The sequence below is a fragment of the Charadrius vociferus genome, unplaced genomic scaffold (genome assembly GCF_000708025.1).
Source record: "Charadrius vociferus isolate BGI_N301 unplaced genomic scaffold, ASM70802v2 scaffold917, whole genome shotgun sequence".
Lineage (NCBI taxonomy): Eukaryota > Metazoa > Chordata > Aves > Charadriiformes > Charadriidae > Charadrius > Charadrius vociferus.
In genome coordinates this window covers 1,159,919-1,179,168 of record NW_009649175.1, presented here as the reverse complement: position 1 = coordinate 1,179,168, position 19,250 = coordinate 1,159,919, and the positions used below count along the sequence as shown (strand labels likewise).

Here is a 19,250-nt window from a genome sequence, read left to right as displayed (position 1 = left end):
TGCATTCTCCTGGGCTGGAAAGAGAATGTATGATGAGCATGTATTATTCATTTAGGAACTATTTAATTAATTTCTTATTGATGAGGATGTCTGATCCCACTTATGCCAGTGAAGGGCCTTACAATGCTCAACACTTCTAGAAATCCTTTTATGAAGAACCTTTGAAGCTCTCAACATTCTTGAAATGTTACGGGTCACTCTTCACTGCTGGAGATTGCTCACCACACTTAAAGAGACAAAGTGCTACTAGATAATGAGTTACAACCTCTGAAAGGCAGCCTACCATGCAGGGGAAAGAAGCTACAGATTTTCCACAACTGGTTTTTGCCTCTATGGAGATCCCATAAGCATTTTCATAGAAAGCTGTCGTTCTGTATGAATGGGAAGACAGAACAAAAAAAGATAGCTATGGATGTAGGATACATGATAGCACATACGGAGGTGGAGGATCAATCTAAGAAACGAAGACGGAAACAAAAACTAAAGTTTCTTGTGCAGGATTTCATTTAGATAGAGGTTAACACACTTTGGTAAGCCCTACTTCCTCATTTCTTCATATCAGTATATTCCATGAACAGAATAGAAGAATTCCCTTAGTGCTAAAACGCAACTGAGGAAAACAGAATAACTCTCATCCTGAAAAGATATTTTTGAAAGTTTTGAAAGATGAAAAACTTGTACATTAGCTACTTAGTCCTACAGCATGAAAAATCAAGTTTGAGGAAATCATTGCAAGTAGGGAAACAATCAAGATAAAAAAACCAGCAATTAAGCCCTACTTACAGGGTGGGGTAAGGAGAAAAAGCTTAGAATGATGGGCAATCAGTGCTGAACCAGAGGATGGTGGTCCTTTTGTAATTCACGTCATTGGAAGACCGATGCTCTCCATCAAGCATCATAAGTCTGAAGATAGCGTTTATCTGCAAGAATCCCTATTGATAAACCCTCAGACATCTGTCCTGGATTGATGAAATGAATCTAAAAACATTTTTTAGATTCATTGCTCGAGCAATAGAACGTGCAAATTAAGATCACAGAATCCTCTCTGCTCTTTGAGCAGATCACTACATGTCAATGTATTATTTGGAACCATACCATTTCTTGCCTCTTCAAACAGTGTTGAAGTCCTCCTTAAAACCCAGAGCAGCATGAAGGCTCTTCCACTCTGGCCTAGATCTACAATGCAGCTCAGGATTTGGATAGGTAGATCTTTTCTTCTTGTGAGCAGAAAAGATCTTCACCTACAATCACTTTTTGCAGCTGTTACACCATTCTTATTAGCTGCACTGCAATGAGATATTTTAATTTACTGTCTTCTCCAAAAAGAAGAATAGTGTCAATTTCATGATCAGACTAAATCCTCAAAATTGAGGTTTACCTGAAACCTAAAAGAAATCAAATCCAATCCGTCTAGCTTCTACTAACACCTTGAAGCCAGAAGTCCACATTAGGAACTAGTGTCATCAAGGATTAAATAAGTAAATTGTTTGTTTCCTTATCCTTAATTTCAAAATAATTCAATGATCTGTATTTAATACTCACTGTGCAGCTATTACGAAGGGCTTCAAATTTACGCTGGATTTCATCTCTATGTGCCTAAAGGAGGTAAGAAGTTAATCATCAATTTTTCATACATTAGAATTCGAATCCAACAGCTGTTGCTAAACAAACTGCAGAACAATCTACCAGCAAGCAAAGTTTGGAAGGCAGATGCTGCAGGCTATGAAAGCACTCTGTAGTGGCAAAGAACTGATTAGCAAATGTCACACCCTACTTAATCAAAATACACTTATGCTCCCAATTCTGAACTACTTTACAAAAATGTACAAACTCGAGAACTGAATTATGTAGAAGGTTCCATCTGAAATGGTCACCAGAAGACATGTCAATTCCATGTTAAGTTTGTACATTCTTGACATTTAAATTTGAGTTGGTTTCACTTCCATATCCAGATTGGTATTTCATACAAAATAAATACTGTATACAATTTAACGCTTGCAAAGAAAAACTATAATGAAGTATTATGCAAGCTATCCCAAAGAGCTCTGCCAATCTACCTGAATCCTACCATAAAGTGCCACTTAATCCTGAGCCTCTCTAAGAAGCAGTGATGAAACATAATAATCAATTCTTTGGAAGACAGCATCCAAAGTATGGAAAAGTGCAAACGCTTATTTTAAAGAATGCAGTATTGCATGCACCATTTTACCTCCTAATTTACAAGCACAGCATGACAAAGCAGTTCCTGTTTCAGCCTCATGGCCTCTCTCAAAATTCATCAAACTGATTTAACAAGCGCCTAATGTCATATGCTATCTGAAAACTTAACGAATGAAAGGTCAGTGCACTAGCACATCCAGCCACCTTTCTTCATTCAGAGCATTTTCCACAGAGCCGAGAGACTAAACAGGAAAAAAACTGTTCAGCAGAAGTCAAATATGAGAGCTAAAAAGCTATCTTATCACAACAGGCAATATGAAAAATAAAACTAGTATATTAAAAAATCCATAACAGAAATACTCCCAAGCCCACCAAACTGGACTATCTTACAACAGCTGGCCCAAAAGCACTACCATCTTGCCAAATTAACTGAAGCAATAACTAAGTGAACACAGGTGATAAACATGCATCTGTTTCAGTGGTGGTGTAGGGGAAAGACGTCCAGCGCATTGCCATCCTATTGGCAGTGATATTAGTTGTTATGCAAAGCTTTCAGCTGGGAGGGGACCGCCTCAGTTTTGAGCAAAAGAAAACTGATGCCATGTTCTATTCAGTTAATCTTAAGCCTTGACGTGGTTGCTGTGATTTCCCAGCACGTACCCGCTTTATAACAACTCTGAGTGAATGGTTCTCCCATTCACCTACCCAAAGCATCAACATAATACAAGCACCTATCTCAGCTGAGCCCACCACCCCTTCTGAAAAATAGCAATGGCAGAAATACTCAGAACAGTCCTTCGATCAAATGCCACTGGAGCAAGAGAATGCACATTTTCAACACTTCAAAATAACAGGATTTGAAGGCCATTAAAGACTGCTGCTCAGTGGGGGTTAGCTGGCATCCAAAGTAGCATGTCATATACTTCTCCACTCTCTCCCCCCGCAGCCATGAGAATCTTTTATGAAGGAAATATTTCTTAGAATCAAGCAGTCTGAAAGCATCTTTTGGTAGTCAAGAGACAGCAACCAGCAGCAGGTAATTTAGAATTCCATTTACTGGGGTGGGGGGTGTTGAACTTTTTTTCCCTTTTATCATTCACACACCTTACCAGAGACCACAAGACACACGTGACAATTTGTAATGAAATAAGCATTGGATTAAAATTAGGGTGCTAACGACACTATTTTCCTAGGAATTTGGAGTGGGGTTTTTTCCCCCGAATAAATATTGTGAAAGCAGAAAAAATTGGGGGTGGGGGGGGGGATTCATCAAAACATTTATGATCATCAAGTACGTCCATACTCGTGAGATGTTATTAAGTAAGTAAATCACACACTTCAACCCATAACAATAACAGTTTCATACCCAACGTTCACCTCATCACATGCTCTTACAAACAATCAATCCGTTCTGGCAGCAATGAAGCACTGCTAGAAAGCATTCATATGGTTAAAGATAATGACAGACACAATTTGACATTTTAGCCATTCCTGTCCCTATCAACACAAGGCATAATTCATAGCCTGTTCTGAAAATTAAGTAGTATAAATTCATTTTAACCTCATTATGAAACATGCACCTATGTAATTCTAATCTATATATATAGTTCATAGTACGGATTTTAGGGCTCACCGTGAGAGCTTGAATCTCCTCTTCTGCCTCAGCTGTAGTCTCCTCTAGTTCAGTTTTGGCTTCGCGGAGCTGATTCTCCAGGGCTGTCCGTGCAGCCTGCAGCCCAGTAATTTGAGATTCCCGCTCCTGGAGTGTGAGCTGCAATTCTGTCAACTGCCTTTTGAGTTCCAGCTTCTGTTCTTCATGCTCTAGACTAACCTGAAGAAAGAAAAAGTAGCATCCAAATATGTTACTAACAAAGAAAATATAGGCAATGTAATCTCCTTTCAGACCTCACTTTTAGATGCCATTGCCATGTCCATCCCAAAAATCACACCTTGACAGATTGCTTAAGTCACTGAGAAGTCAAGGACGCAGCTTTGTCTACTACCTAAAAACTACTGGTTTGCTTTGAAAAAGGTTAGAAGCAACCTGGCATTTTGAAACAACAACAAGGGCACAAGAATAGTTCCAGCTGCGACTCCAATATCACATATCAAACGTTGATAAAAAGCATAAAAACCAAAGTAGTTTGTGATGAACTTTCTTCACTGAAATTGAGAATCTTTAAGAATCTTTATTTGAGAACCTTTAGGCATAAACATCAATACTAATCTTTACGTGTATGTAAACTTTGCATACATTTTGCAATTTACTTTCATATTTCATTTTCCCTTCAGATTCTTTTTAAAGAAACCAACCAGATCATCTGGCTCTGGGTTTACTTGAATGGCTTCTGTTGAAGGTTTGCTTGAGGAATACTCAGGGATAAACATGTCATTTCCAGAAATGGGTAAGAAATGAACAAGCAGCTGAACAGATCTCAGTGTTCAAAATCAATTCCAAACCTTAGCACCTCCTCCAGGCTGCCTGCTATCCCAAGTGAATCTCTCTCTTGTGGTGTAGATGCATGACAAGCCTGCCAGAAATCTTAAACCGGTCCCAACCAACTTCTGGTCAAACAAGGACATGTGTTGGTCACCCAACCCTCTTAGCTAAAGGCAAGATTTCAGCCTCAGCTGAAAATTAGTGGAGTGAGACTGGAGAAGGTAAAAGAAGATCTGAAGTGGATCCAAACTAGTTGATACAAAACTAGAAATGGAGCACAGCTCACAAAATCTTTAAAAACTTGTATCTTCATATTACTATCAGGCTTCCTTTCCAGAAAACTTCTGAAAAATGTGCGTGAAGCAACAGGTCTCCTGTTTTCTTACAGCAATTTTGTTGTGCGCTTTGCTTTCTGTTCTGTAGACTCTAAGGCTATAGTTAAGCTGGTCGTTGTACACAGCTAAGCTTTTATTCTCTACCCCATAACCACTCTAGCTGATCATAAGGATATTGTACAAAAAAACCATAAGTATGATTCTGAGAAAGCAAGATGATCTTAAAAGCTCACATTCAGTTAGGTCTAAGAATCACAAATCCTTAATACTTACTTTTATCTCCTAATGAGCTATTTTTGATTATTAATTTTTTTACTCCTAGGGAAAAAAGTATTGCTAGATCAAACTAAGTTAATACACCTTATAATACCATTTTTTTTATGACACGCAGAACTAAAACAACTTAGTTCCCGTTCTCACTATAATATTTAAAGTGGGGTACATTCAATTAAGTTTGTTTGGAGGGATTAAACGCAAGTTTTCACCTCTCGCAGCCTAGTCTCTAACTCCAGCAGGCGGTTCTTGTCAGTGTGATCTTGGTGACTCATCTTTTCCAATTGTTCTTCTAATTTTCGATTCTGGGCCTCTAACTTGCCAGCTTGCGTTTCCAAGTAGAACTTCTGTTGCCTGAGCTCCGAGATCATCTCCTCTTGGGCTTTCCTGGTAGAAGAAAAGCACAAGTGACAAACCCAAAATGTCCTTAACATATGTCCTTTCACTGGGGTGAAGTAAGGAAGAATATACTGCAAGTTTCCTGTGAAGGAGAATAGTTAAGTTCATAGCTTAAATTCTACATACCAACGAAAATAAGTCAACTCTATTCCTGTCTGCAAAAGATCCACATACTAGTAGTGTATTCATCAACACATGCCCAGAGCACTACAATTCCACGTTTGCTAGTTGTACAGGAGAATTAATCTTGTACACAGTAATCTATGACAATACTTAAGATAGAGTTCATTCTTCTCATTTCACCAATTCCTTGTTACATGTTTTTCTATACAGGGAAAATAAATGCTAAGAATAATTGCCTTCACACGACATATATCCATTTCATAAGTTAAACCCTCTGGTTTAGGGTTTGGGGGGGTAGTGTGTTGTGGGGTTTTCTTTAAGTTGTAATGGACCTAAAACTTGACCTACATTGAGGCGAAGCTTTGTTGTCTGATCAAAGTCTTAATCTACAAAGTGAATAAAAATAATTACTTGTGCTCATAAGAATTTTGAGAGCTGGCAATGATTAATTATTACCATAAGAATTTAAAATGGATACTCTCATTAAAAAAAAAAAAAAGAAGGAAAAAAGGTCTTTCTACGTTATTTACAATTCCTGGAATCATTTTATCGTGCATTGGAAAATTCTGCCTCATGGTGTGCCTTCTACTTAGAAGTCTCACAAAGCTCTACATATATTAATGAATTAATATTTTAAGAAGTTCACTGTGAGATAAGCTGTTATTAATCCTATCCCAGAGAAATTATGTGGGTTGCCCAAGATCAAATGGGAAGACTTAACAAAACTAAAAATAGGACTTAAGTCTTCTGACTCACATTTCGGTGCATTGCACACAAACCCACCCTTTCACCCTTTCTCTTGTTTTAGTTTACCTCTACAGATTATTGCCAGCCAGAACTGTCAAATGGTGTTATTCCACTTCCTACTGTTGCCTGGGCTATCTTCTCAGGAACCTGATAATCATTAGTTTCCTCAGATACTGATGAAATAAAAGCTAGCAGAGTTCCCCTCTCCTCTGAAGGGTTTAATCACTAGTCCTCCTCTTCAAACATGCTCAGATTAGCAGTAGCTTTTGTGGATTCAAAATACAGTCCAACAACAGATTTATACATTTTTACCACCACAATTCACAAAATAAGCACAAATTCATTAGCTAGCCGCATGCATAATAAAGTAATTTTCTCTTAAAATGTTGTTAATTCTGCACTATCTCCCACCAAGTCTGCAAAATTATGTTACTTGACAATGTATCTTACAATAATCTATTCCAAGTCATATGTTAAAACATTATATTTTTTCTTGTTTTCTATGGCTCTCCAGTCAAGTGTCCTGCTCTCAGAGGATGTATCTAGCTCAGCTAAGTTCTTACACTCAGGTCAGTGCCAATGAATGGGACACCAGACCCTGCATATGCTTCCCAGGTACACCCTGAGAAAATACTTCTGTTTTGTTTCAGACTGAAGGTAAGTTATGGCTTTTGCTGCCTCAACAAACTTCTGGGTGATTAACTGGAGGTCATCTGGAATAATTACAACCGGAGCATAAAAGCAATGCAATTAAATTTCTCAGTTGTTTCTGTGAGTATTTTTGGCTGCTCGGGCTAAAATAACTTGCCAGATATTTCAAATACAACAAAAATTGGAGCCATTACATATCTGGAGGCACAATCACCACTGAAGGAAAAAAATCAAAACGACTCTGCCAAAATTCATCCCTGCTTGATTCTATTCAGTATTAGAGGTGAATCTATCCAAGCACTTCCCACAGAGACACTACCTAATACTGCATCCAGCAGTTGACAGACACTGAAAACCCTTCTGCAGACAGCCAAAGTTGATGATTCTCTTAACTCAAGAAGAGCATATACTACTTTAGCCCCACCTTGCAGGACATACCAAAAAATTTGTGCCTTTTGCTATACTTGAAGTAGAATGCCTTTAAGTCACTTATAAAGGAAAAACATCATTATAAGCACAAGGAATTTCAGGTAAAAACCAAAGCAAAATAAAGTTCAGGCAGACAGAAACATCTGACACAGAATATCTCCTGCTACACAGAGACTCAAGATAACATTAGATCTTGACCAGTAGTATACCCCAAAACCAATGAACTGATTATTACACCAGTCATTGATGAGAACTAAACAGAAGCTGAAGCCAAAAAGGCAACAGAGATATATGCAAATGCTATCTGGGTTAGGAAGAAAAAAAAAATAATGAATTGAAGCAGCATTCTGAAGCTGAAGCTCGGGTATCTCCTACTTCACATTATTTCCGCCCATTTCAGTAACAAAGTATCTCCCTCTTGCAATCAGCAATTCAAAAACATGCAGAAAACCTCTTGGCTTAAGAATCTGGTTTTCTTACTCGTCTTCCCACCCATTAGGGCAGGATGGAATGTTTGTGAAAGAAAGGTGCTTAACGCTTTCAATTTCAACATCATGTAACTGTCACAGGAGCCAAGGAAAATATAAAACTATTAGCAATATATATGTTCAAAAAAGGAATGTATGTTTCTCCAGATGTATTTTAGACATTAAATTTCTTAGTATTTATTTAACATGTTTTGTACACCTGCACAAAGCACCAGCCTTAGGAAAGGCTCCAAAGTAAACATTGTAATACAAACCAATTTCCCTAGTCATGTTTGAGGAAACGCAAAATAGGCAGTGAACCACAACTATTTGAAGAACAAGCATATTTTTGCATCACTGAAAAACAAGCAGGGAGCACAGCAGGCCTGCAAAAAAGAACCACTTTTACATTAAGAGAACAGATCGCACTGAGAACTGTTCAGTCGTGACCAGTATGATAGCAGTTGCTATACTTACATGTTCCTCTGGGTAAAAAGGCTGCTATTTGCTGCCAGTTTATTGGCCTCAGACAATTCCACTATTCTCTGCTCCAGTGACCTAATCTTCGAATCCATTGCATTGATCATCTGAAACAGAGCAACATGCCTTTGAAACTGCACAATAGAAGTGATTATAAAAACAACATTTTAAAAGGAAGGATGAACTTTTTCCAGCAACAAAAAGAAGTAAAAGAAACCCGATCAAATGGCTAAAAGAGCACCAGAGATGCAATTACTGGAGCTATTTAGAACTGCTTTCTACTGCTTTAATATTAGGAGAAAGCAACCACTATATTATTAATGCACAAAATGATGAGTACATAGCAAGCTACATGACTACCTTTAAGGAAATATTCTTGACGATATCTTGAATTAAAAAAAACATGTCTTTTGAAATTAATATTAACTAGAGGATTTCCTTCAGAACAGCCCAGCAGCACTACAAAACCTCAAACAAGATTGCTTGAAATCACAGTCTCAGAAAGCTACTCTTAAAAAGCTTTGATTTCCAATTCAACTATACATACCGCCTTCTGTTCAGCCAGGACTTTACACTTCTCACGTGCTTCTTCTTCATGTCTTCTGAGCATATTCTCAAGTGCTTCCTTGTCTGCAAGATCTTTCTTCATCTGATTTTCCAACACCTAAATGAAGACATGTCTTTTGTCTAAATTATATCTGTTTCACTGGGCAAAGGGCAAGCAGAAAAAAAATCATCAAGAAAGAATATCTTTTTTAAAGCAATTGATCGTATCTCAAGCAAAATGAAACCCAAGATGCAATTGAATGAAATCCATGGAAGAGCAAACTCCAAAAAAGAGCACTCCCTCAGTGATATCTGCAGACTGAATTTAATGATGGAATTTTATGGAAATATTGTAGAGTTTTAATTATTATTTTAAGTCCTATAAACTGTGTTAAAGAAATATTCCAGACTAATGCAACAGAAAGCAGAAAAACTCTATACCCCAACATGTATAGTAGAGGAGGTAAGGAAGTGCGCATCCTTTGGCTGCCCTAACAACAGGGCTCAGAAGGAATTTGTAAGTTCTGTAAGTCTGCATAAGAAGGCACTTGAGACCTTATGAATTCTTCAAGTTGGAGACAGCAAATAAAAGAGCCAAGTAAAAGACTTCTTTTTGTGGCACAAATACCTGTCATTAGGAACAGGTGAAGTAACTAATTGTTATATTTTTGAAACATGCATGTTATGAAGGAATGTCCAGAGCTTTAATTCAGTTGATAAAACTGAAAGTCATTTCCTTCGAAGACAACTTTTCAAAGGCACAAAGTCTGGACACCACACGATTTTTTTTACTCTTCCAGTTACAAACTCCCATGTGCTCTTTCATCCCTTTGGACCTCTTTCACCTGGCTTCCTGATTTCTCCTACTAAAACTATATCACATGTCTGTAATATACTGGCTCTCTTTTTCTTTTAGTTCTTTTCCCAATCCCTACTCTCTCTTTCAGTTTTTGTGTTATCACTTCTCCTTTCCCAACATCTACCTCTGACCATCCTGCTTTCTATCACTCTCTTCTCATTACTGATTACAACATGCTCTGGTCTGCCAGGAAACCTTCTTAATTCTCTCTTTTCCCTTCGTATTTCTCCCATAAGAATTCCTTCTCTCCTCTTAAATACTACATCCTCTTACATTTAAGCTGAAATGTAGCATTAAAGTTCTAGGTAAGCGTATTAGATAAAGATTGCCGAAAACACATTATGCCTGTTAGAAACAAAGATTCTTACAAAATGCATGTACTGGATGATGTATTGCAGGTTCTTTAGAAAAATCCTTAGCCAGTGCACATACTCCTATTGCCCAATTTGTTTTCCCTAATTTTAGATAGTGTCTATGATTCTATTTCTAACTGTTTGTTAAAGTCTTATGCTACCCTGGAAAAGACAAAAACAAAGTGGGTGGTTTCTGTGGCTTCTTGGCAGATGTTACAGCTCCAAGAAGAGGGAATTTCAGAAACGCTCTAGTATTTGCTGAATTTAAAGCTTGCAGGTAGGCTGTGTAAATACGCTTAGAAAATCATCAGTAGAAACTGAAAGTTTTTCAGGATGTGAGATCCAACAGCATCAAATAAGAATTATTTCAACAGCAATAGTCAAACTACAATCAACAACTGCATTCCTGTAGTTCTGACTTCAAATGTCACCTGTTTTAATGCAGTGCTAAAGACAGATACGGTACAAGGGCATGGACTAGAAGAAAAACTTAATCAGATTTCACTAAGCTGTCTGAACATTTCAGTAGTGGTAAGCAAGAAGGCAACTCATAAAACAAAGCAATCAGAGCCTAAAGGTAAGGGTTTTACCCTGAACCCATTCTACCCACAAAAATTCGTAGGAAGATGCTAAGAAGATATTTTTACTTTGAGTTTTTCCTCGTAGAATTGTTCCTTCTGTTTCAGCTGCAACTCCAGGTGTTGTGCTGCAATCTGAGCCTCACGATGCTTTTCTTCCAGCTCCTAAAAGCAGCAGAGACGCAAATTCAGACACAAAAATAGTAGCTGCTGTGTGTATGTGTTACACAGGTATCAAACATTCATTCATTCTTTTTTAAGGCTTCACACTATAAAAATCCCAAGACCAGGGCTGTTGTAGTAAAAAACAAACACTATGAGAGCTGCACATTATCAGCTTTAAGCTCTGCATATTGCTGCTGACCCATCTACTGCTAAAGAGAAACATTTCTACTTCCACAGTAAGAATCTCCATTTCCCAGTAAAATATTCCCAAAGATGGGCCAAGGATGTTTTGTGAAAACAAGCAGTTATGAACACTTTATAACTGCAGTGGCATTACAAAAAGTTCAGATCTATTTTTAACAAGGTCTCTCACTTTTTTTCTCACAGAAGACCTCAATAATGGGGCACTGCTGTCTATGCTTTTCGTTCTACATTCGTGGAGTGGGAATAGTATTTACTTTGCTATATTCCTCCAACAAATGTTGTCAGAATAACTATTTATAAATTGCTTAGAAAATGAAAAGTGCAGGATGCAATATATAAGGTAGAACATACCAGAAGATTTTTAACCTCTTTACTTCAGTTAGTTTGAGCCGTGCACAGTAAGGACTTACATAATTTTGCATCTCAGAAGTTAGCTATTTCTGCTGTCTGACTATATTATTCAGGATATATCTATAATCACCTTTCAACAGGACACCTTGCAAGAGTTGAGCTTAAACTTTATGTTCATTCGTTGTCATATTTGCCATTCCAATGATTTCCTTAGAACAAGAGGCAGATCCAGGTCTGTCATCCACTACCACTGGATCGACTCTTGCATAGACAAGTTCAGGTTTGGGGATGCATCCATGTCTCCTGTCTGCCTTCATTACTTCATAGCACAGGAAAATTTCCTGATATTTCTACTTTAGCTCTTTTCATATTCTCTTTTCTGATCTTCTTCATCTTAGAAGCACACAAAGATTTTTTTGACTCAGTAATTGCAATAGACCTCTTTTTCCAGAAGTGAGAATCAAAGAGGAGGTTCACCAAAAGTAGGTCATCTACAGTGCCTAGTATCCAACACTTCTGCAAGGAATGGAGATTGCTGCTTTTTGCAATTGAAATATGTCTCCCAGCAACAAGAGGGACAACTCACCTCCCCCAGAAGCCCACATGTTTTAGGTCCTGGCAGAGAATCAGACAACCAGATCAGCAGCAGCTTCAAAGCTACCAGCATCAGACTGCTCATATTGTAGCAGAAGCTTCACCAGCTTCTGCAGTGGCACTTAACAGCCAGCGTGGGCTTAAAAAGGTAATCTCTTACCGTTCCCGTTCTCCCTTACTATTCTCTATGTAGCACTAACTTTGTTATTAGCATTGTAGCAATGATTTAAACTTTCAAGCAGTACTAAGTATCTTCTCTAACTGGTTTCTTGCTTCTTATTCAATTCTCTACCAGCAGATCAGCAGGTACTTCTCAGTTACTGGTAGATAAGTGCACAGGAAACCAATGCCTTTATTCAACAATTTCCACCTTATTCTACGCAATTCTGTATCATCAGCTCCCTTCCTACCTTTCTATACCAGGAAAAGTCAAATGTATTTGAAGATATCAACTTGAGGGAACAAACAGGGTAGAAGTAGAGAAAAAAGAACACACTTGCCCTGTGCTCCCACATCAGACCTGCAAGGGACTAGGGAAGACTCTGTAGGATTATTTCTTCAATGCCTGTTTGACTTTTTTTATAAGATACTTTTGTGCCTTTCTAACATTCTATCAGAACTCCATGGAAAATATCTCCAAGAGCTAAACGTATCCCATGGTGTAAAACAATTAGTATTTCTGCATTCCCTTCCAGTTTTTCCTCTCCACAGAGAACATAATCAAAACCAAGGAACAATCCCCAAATGCACAGAAGAGCCTTATGAAACAATTCGAAGTTTTACACTATTTCTAAACACAAAGTTGGCTCTGTGCCCAGCAAAACCAGTCTCCCACTTACCATGCGCTCATGTTATCAAAACAATTTGCAAGAAACAGCACTACTAAAGAACTGCTTCTACCATTTCTTGAGAGCGCTCAGGCATTCTGCTGCTAAAAGTCTACATATGCAGCTATTACCCAGAACAAGTACGAGTCACCTGTTGACTCCCAATACAGTTATTTCTACATTTCCATTCGGCCTTCCTCAGGTGTGCCTATGCTTAGGATTGCTACCAATAGAAAGTCATCTTTTTTCCTTATCATATTGACAACACAGAAACAGAACTCATGAGAAACACAAAATTAATTTAATTATTCCACTATAAAATTATGCTTCCTGTCCCAAGGAAGTAAAAGTATTAGAGATACCCTCTGCTTGGTTCACTGTAGACTGACGTACCAACTCGCTATAGATTTAATAGGTTTAACAAGGAGAGAAACAAGAAATTGCTAACAGAGAAGGTATGTGGGTGAAAATGGATTCCTGACAAATATTATCTTTGGAGATGAACAGTTTAGATGACTAATTTCCCTCTGCTTCAAAATGTAAGCATTTCAAGTAGATCCAACCTCTAAATTCCTTTGCAATTTAGTTTAAAAGCTAGATATCAACGTTTTTATTGTTGCAGTATGCTGTACTGAGAATGTTTTACTTCTGAAACCATCACTAGGTAATTAATTTAAATATTACAAGCTGACGTAAAAGTGCTTCCACTGAGACAACTAGAATTTTGAAGTAGTATTAAAACTAAAGGTACAGGAGTGAGTTTGTAACTAAAGGTGCAAAGAGAATTTGAGCACTTAAGCCTTCTCCAGTATGACTGGTACGAGAAACAAATCCCTTTATTCAACAATTTCCACCTTATTCAATGCAATTCTATGTCTTCCGTTCCTTTCCTACCCCTTTCTTACAAACTCTTACCCTTTATCTTTCATTTTCACCTCTGCTCACCAGAATTTTTTCTGCCATCTGTTGAATCTGTTGAGATTTAGTTTGAATATCTTCCTTTAGACGGTTTTCTCTTCGTTCCACAGTCTCTAATCTCTTCACCTGATTCTCCAGAGAATGGCGCCGTTCCTGTAGAGCAATAATTAACTGCCATTTAAGCTAACCAACTCTGCATTATCACAAAGCAATGAGTAGTTTCTAGAAAAAGTCAGCTGAAGCAGTCAATATATGGTTGTCTTGTATATTTTAATTCCTCATCATATCTCAAAATCCCTTGAGCTAACCACATATCCTTATTGACTCCTCACTGAAAATAAAAAGCCTTTCATTTTTCGTCAAAGAAATATATGCCTTTTAAATAAAAATGGATTAATGTCTAACAACACTTCCCTATGAATTGTTACCACAGGAATACAAACTGTTCACAGTCGTCCAGATGAGGGCTTCTAAACTGAGACAAATCCCAATAACTAATTTATTCTAGATAGACATTCTCCACTCACCTCCGCCTCAAGCAATTTCTTCTTCATGCTTTCATTAGAGTCTTCCCGATTCTGCAGTTTCTCTAACTCCTTCTCAGCTCTTTCCTTTGCTTGACGGATATTCTGAAGAAGTTCAGTTGCCTCTGAGCTAGCTTTCACAGCCTGAAGGTCCAAAGGGAAAAAAAAAAAAGGTATTCTAAGAAAATACACACACAATAACATGGCATATGAAAAGTTCATGACCTCAAGATGGTCAACTTTCTGAATAAAATTGCTACAGAACTTTGGCCTAGCAGTCTAAAATTATGACAACTTACAAACACCTGCAGGAACATCCAAATTCTAACTTTTGTTACACAATTATTTACTGTTTCACACACAAAAAGAAGGAAAATCCAGATCTACACGTTTGCCTTGCTGTACTGCAAGTTTCTAATTATCTCTATGTACTGAAAGTAATCTCTGCCCCCAAATTCAGCTCAAGTTCTTGGAAACAGCTCACAAAATACTCTTACCAAAACACTAAGAGAATAACCTGTTGGCCTACAGATAATTTCTTAGAATTAATGAAAGGAGAAAAGGGGAGATTAAAACATGACTGTTTTGAAATATTAGAAGCACTATTTCTACATAGTTTTGGCCTCCTATTCATATTCTAGATCACTAACCCTCGAAAAAGACCTCTGTCAGCAGGTGCCCAGTTTGAAAAGCTCTCTCATTGGATTATTGTGACAACCCCTTACTTTTCTGCTGAAAGATCCCAGTAAGAGAAGTTCCCCTACTGTTCTTACAGTCGTCTTAAGTAAAACAGACTGACCACAACTGCAAACATTAGGAATTACGTCCTTCAGCACACATTGCAAAGGTATTTTAATTTTGTTGTGAACCCTTATCAGTCAACATTTTTACTGTGAATAACTGAACTGGAAAGTGATTTTGCAATTAAAACAGTATATTAGGAGACTAAATTAAGTCCAACGTGTATTTTACTAGTGAGCTAAAACCATCTGAACCCTGTCTTCAGAAGCAAGGGACCAGCCAGTGCATTGCATACGGCATACTCAAACTGGCCTTTTAAATCAGAATTTCTCTACACTACTCCAGTTCTGACTCAGCTTCATTTGTAAAAATAAACACTGTTGACATGTCTCAAGAACCCAAAGCATATTGAGAACACCAATGATTTCAGATACCAGTTCCCACCCCCTTTTCCTTACCATCGCCCATGCTATGACTAATTCTATTTTTGAGGGTGAAACAAAGTGCATCCCTCCTCTGCATTAAGGTTTCACTGGAAAATCTCGTGGAAGATTCACTTTCACCACCCAGACATTACCTTTGTCAGCTTTTCCTGCAGCTCCTGGATTTTGGCCTGCTGCTCTGTATTGATCTACAGTTAAATAAAAAGATGAGGGGAAGAGTGTTGTAAAATCAAAAAGGAAAAAAGGTGCTCTACTTATGATACTTATGATATTTATTTTAATTCACTTCCCAAAAGTCAGTCTCCCTATAAATTCCGACACACCAAAATGCTCCTTGGCAAATCTTCTCCCATTTTACTAACTTATGGTTGGTTTCATATTTTGGTCATCAAATAGTAGATTGTTCAGTGTGAGAATACTCAGAATTCTTTCTATTGCTCATTTGCTATTTTTTATTCATAAAGAAAACTGTTACGTATCACTAACCTAACCCCAAACTCAGATTACACACAATGGACGATCTTTGCCTAGCTTCTGAACACAGTCCATTAAGAAGAGGATAACCAGACACAGCTTTATATCAAATCAGGAAGAACAGTGAATTGCACCAAGAAAAAGATTTAAAAATAAAATGAAATAGGGAGGGATGCAAGGCTGTGCATGCCATTGACTAGCCAAAGACATTCTTGGTTTCTGTGCATAACATGAAAGACCCAGGAAGCAAACTCCAGACATTGAAGTAGCATACCTTCTCCAATTTGGAATACAACTCTCCTGTTTCATTTTTTCCTTGATCTTTAACCTGTAACTTAAATATAAAATATATAAAAGTCTCAGGGAAAGTTGTAGTACACTGGTCTTCTATCCAGTCATCACCTCATGCAATTTAAACACAAGCAGCTACACAAAGTATAAATTATATTATTTGAGTGTACAATTGAAAAACATTTTGTATTCGTTGTACAAGCCATGCTAATCTTCAGAGGACATGCGCACAACTTGTGTACGTGTGTAAAACACCACTAGAAATTCAAGCAAGCATCAGCACCCCTCTCCCATGAAGCCTAAACTACCTTTTGCAATTTGTTGTGACATTCAGTAGCTTTACGTTTGAATTCTTCAGCTGCCAGTCGGGACTCTCTCAACTCCGATTCATAAAGATCACTACGCCTGCGAGCTGAAATAAGATCCTCTTCTAATTGATTCATCATCAACCTCATTTCTTCTACTTGAGCTTGATATTCCTGTAGTTGTGGTGGAAGAAAAAGGTCTTATATTTTAGAGGCAACAGGGGAAATAATTGGAGCTGCATATCCCAGAATACTGATTGCAGGCAAGAGGAGCATTTAAGAACATGTGGAAGAAAAGTAAAGTACAAAGTAAAACAGTAAGAGCTAAACAAAATAACATAGCCATGGTATTCTGGCTTGAGTCTTGCCATTTTCAAGTCAATACCTCATAAAAGTCAAAACGTTGACTTTTTGAGTGGCTTCACTGCAGAAACACATACATACATCTACACACAATTTATAAAAATTACTTACATTTCTAATTTGTGAAACAGAAATGCGCCCTTTGAGTTGATGTCTCTACTAAATGCCCAGATGCTCCCTCAAGATCTATTTTCTCAGGCTGATAACATGACAATTACAACAGATCTGCACAGCTTGGGTAAAAGGAAAGAAGGAGAAGCAGAGGGGTAGCATACTGTGGCTTCTAGCCGTCAGTTGTTTTCTCTTGACAGAGTTAAAAAGGATCATACTCCTCTGTATGGGAGGCAACCTAAAATCAAATATTAACTTATAAAAACTGTCTAAAAATCACATTGCCCATAGAATAGATTTGTCTATATAGGCAGAAATAATGGCTCCCCATGCAGGACACTAGAAGATAGGGCGTCTGTACGGAGAAGATGGGAGAAGAAAAGAATGTTTGAATTGACTGTCTCAATGAGACTGGGTACTCAAACTGAGACTAGCTTGTGAGATTGTTTCTTCTGTCTTCACTGGGAAAAAAAAAGAATTTAATTATGTTTATGTAGCATTCACTAAGTCCTGTAAGTATATATTTCATAAAATTACTCTAAACAAAAAAAAAGAACAAAAAAACCCAAAACCAAAGTATTGCTTATGAAGTTGAGAAAACACGCACATCAAGAGCTAGGAAAAAAAGATTATGAAGCACTGACAGTGAGTGAGTCTATCTTTCTTTCCATTTTAATATCTTACAATATGCCTGACTACCCCCATATTCAAAAGACTAACTGTCTCATGACAAAATCAGGTTTGTCATCACTCCTTCCAGACAGCCAGCTGTCTTTAGTTAGACAAGTGATTGCATGAACACTGACCCTGATGTCAGCCTGTGATTCTCCAGCAACATGGAGAGCTTTGCCAATATTTAAAGCAGCTGGGCCTTACACAGGTTGTTTTACTATCTGTTACGGGGAGCGTGGCAGAATGGCTCTTTGGTTTGTAATTCCCAGATTGGTTCTCCAGTTTGTAAGGCAGACAGAGGACCTACTCTCCAGTTAATCTCTCTATGGATGATCTTATTTTTTTGCTGGAAAGAATTAGAGCCTTTTTATAATAAGTGAGCATACATTAACTCAAATATTGCATTCATACAAATACATTTGTGAATAAAAAAGGCAGAATGGTTTGAAGGAATACACGTTCTGCTCAGAAATCATTGTTTGTTAAGACTTCCTAAAATACCCAGCTTTCCTATCAGCAAATACTTGACAAAAGAATTACAGGTATGGCTACAGTTGCCACTGTGAAAATGAGTGTTTGGGAAGGGAGGAGAATGGGGAGGGAGAAAAGAAGGAAGAAGAGGAGATAATTAGTCATATTTAATTTTTTTGTTTCTTGATATTTGCAAGACTATCTTTGAATAAATCTCATGGTCAGGTCAGAGGAACAGGCTGCATCTCTCAAGGTGACACAGAACAATACCTCTTGCATATGCATTGGTGATAGTTTAAAACTATCGAGATGTACTTAAGCACATATTAATGAACAGGCAAAGCTCAGGGCATACACCTGAAGCAAATCACATCTGGCCAGCTGCACACAAATGAGCAGGCATGTCAAAATATATAGATTCTGATTTGTTGCAAGTTCATCCATTCATATGGGTCTTCATCAAGTAATGACCAGAACACAGATTTAGTTTAAAAAAAAAAAAAACCAAAACACAAAACCAAAACACAAAACCAAAACACAAAACCAAAACACAAAACCAAAACACAACAAAACCAAACCAAAACAAAAACAAAGCAAAAAACCAACAAACAAACAAAAAGCAAACAAATGCCCCAAACAAAGAAATCCACAAACCCACCACAGTCTTCTATTCAAGTACCTGGGTTTAAGTTGAACCTACAGTCTTGCCCTGAAAATACCAACTGCCTAATTATTGGTTTTTGAAGATTCTGATTTGCTATTAATTTTACTGGCTCTCTCTCAAGCTTCAGGTTTTCAACAACAAAACTCAAAAGGACTCTTCCACCTCACCTCCCAGTTCTGTCTGACTTAAAAATAATGATCCAAGTCTTTAATGGCTAGGATCCACCTCCTGATATGAGTCAGCAAAAACATCTCTGCATATTTTGTTGTGATGTCCTTGCACGTGGGTTTCA

The 19,250-nt window shown here is 37.7% G+C and overlaps 1 protein-coding gene across 2 annotated transcripts in view; it reads right to left on the bottom strand.

Annotated features, from left to right (window-relative positions):
• The window catches only part of CIT (citron rho-interacting serine/threonine kinase), a 72,057-nt gene that overhangs the window by 24,758 nt on the left and 28,049 nt on the right, over nt 1-19,250 (bottom strand). Inside the window, exons 13-23 of one of the 2 annotated variants that reach the window (XM_009888597.1) lie at nt 16,681-16,851; nt 16,356-16,409; nt 15,742-15,795; nt 14,427-14,567; nt 13,927-14,052; nt 10,910-11,005; nt 9,052-9,168; nt 8,502-8,611; nt 5,421-5,595; nt 3,794-3,991; nt 1,543-1,596 (exon numbers count right to left, since the gene is read on the bottom strand). In XM_009888597.1, the coding sequence (XP_009886899.1) occupies nt 1,543-1,596; nt 3,794-3,991; nt 5,421-5,595; nt 8,502-8,611; nt 9,052-9,168; nt 10,910-11,005; nt 13,927-14,052; nt 14,427-14,567; nt 15,742-15,795; nt 16,356-16,409; nt 16,681-16,851 (1,296 nt within the window). The remainder of the gene's footprint in view (nt 1-1,542; nt 1,597-3,793; nt 3,992-5,420; nt 5,596-8,501; nt 8,612-9,051; nt 9,169-10,909; nt 11,006-13,926; nt 14,053-14,426; nt 14,568-15,741; nt 15,796-16,355; nt 16,410-16,680; nt 16,852-19,250) is intronic. The other variant, XM_009888598.1, reaches the window with a different exon arrangement.